The 1,542-nt window shown below is 48.6% G+C and overlaps 1 protein-coding gene across 1 annotated transcript in view; it reads left to right on the top strand.

Annotated features, from left to right (window-relative positions):
• LOC102378336 (probable E3 ubiquitin-protein ligase RNF217) overlaps window positions 1–1,542 on the top strand; it is a 10,800-nt gene that overhangs the window by 8,608 nt on the left and 650 nt on the right. Inside the window, exon 4 of the mRNA XM_025209171.1 lies at window positions 1,177–1,542. Coding sequence (XP_025064956.1) covers window positions 1,177–1,542 — 366 coding nt within the window. The remainder of the gene's footprint in view (window positions 1–1,176) is intronic.

The raw sequence follows: 1,542 nt of genomic DNA, 5'->3' as shown, positions 1-1,542 counted from the left end.
GCCACAGCCCGCGTGCACACGGACAGGCCTGGCTCGCGCCCGGCGAGGACGGGACCGGGAGCCGGCCTGCACACCTTTGTCAGCTGAATTAAGGGAACCCCAAGGCATAATCTAGACCCTCTCCCAATAAGTCTCCCACACTAGGTACAAAGGAGAACTTTATTGGTTACAAGGAGTAGGTTTGTAAAGCAATATCAGAGAAATCCCATAAAGCAAACAGGGTGACTGGGTAGCCTTTGATCACGCATCTGAACTACTGCAAGCTATAGATCTAATTAGATCTCAGGTAGCTTACTCACTAGTATCATCCAGAGACAGGTAGAGATTCCCTCTGGAGGCAGGCAGCTCATTGATCATGAGTTTCAAGAGGGAGAGCAAGTTTCAGGTGGTCTAGCTTCTCTCTGAGTTTTCATCATGGCTATTGCACTTCCTCCTGGGCAGTCCTTAACTTGAATAGAACTTATGACTTCATTTACCTGATCCAATGAAGGCCAGCAACTGTTGGCTGCCAGCCAACCAATCTGAAATTCATCACTAGTTGTCAGGTAGGCTGGTGGGGTCTTTAGCCGGCTCCTAGTTATGTTGGCATGGCTTAGAACAATAGGGAGCTTAAGCCCCTCACCCAGGTATGCGATACCAGTCACATAGGCAGAGCAAGCAGGTTTCCCCCCCTCAGGAATGTATCCAGCTTAGGTTACAACTCAGGGTTACCTGGAGCCCATACCCTCTGCAGTGACCATGGTAACCAAATTGTCACAGAGCAGAGTTTGGGGAGAGATAGAGATGGTATCTGCCACACCTCCCTCCAATGCCAGGTTAGCGAAAGCAGCATTATCTAATATTTAACTCCTTGGCAGCTTTCCACCTGGGTAGTACTGCTTGCTGCCTTCCCACAAGCAAGAATGCAGATGTCCTTGAAGAAAATGATGGCCTACTAACAGTTGGTAAAAGTCCAATATACTTCTTGGACTGAAGACTGGATGCTATGAGGAAGGGCTTTCCAGAAATGTCCAGATACTTAAGTCACTGGGGCACCAGTATAGGAAACTGAATAGAGTTGAATCTGAAAGACTCACAGGGACTGGTAGGTAACCTACTTGTGTTTCTTTCTATGGTATAAAGGCAGCCCGAATTGCATGCTGATTCACCTCTGAAATCCCTGTTTTTTTCCCCCAGTGTCCCAAATGCAGGAGCTTTGTGGAACGCAAGGATCTGACAAACCTCAGAGTGCACTGCATCCTCTGCCTTTCACTGAAGGGGGAGCAGTTTGAATTCTGCTGGCAGTGCCTGAAGCCCTGGAAAGGCAGTGGAACTTCCTCCGTGAAGTGTGCCAATGACGGATGCAGGAACCAATCTCTGGACATCTTGGCAAACTGCAAACTGAAGCCTCTCCCAGGAAGTGAAATAAGAGACTGTCCCTCCATTCGTGCTTGCCCCACCTGTGGGCGCCTCATTGAGCACAAGGAAAAATGCAAATATGTCATGTGCGCCCAGTGTCATGTTGAATTTTGTTTTGCTTGCCTTGAAACTGCACAGGAATGC

The sequence above is a fragment of the Alligator sinensis genome, unplaced genomic scaffold (assembly GCF_000455745.1).
Source record: "Alligator sinensis unplaced genomic scaffold, ASM45574v1 scaffold237_1, whole genome shotgun sequence".
Taxonomy (NCBI): Eukaryota; Metazoa; Chordata; order Crocodylia; family Alligatoridae; genus Alligator; species Alligator sinensis.
Note: the sequence above shows the minus strand (reverse complement) of the source record. Positions and strands in the feature narration are given on the sequence as shown.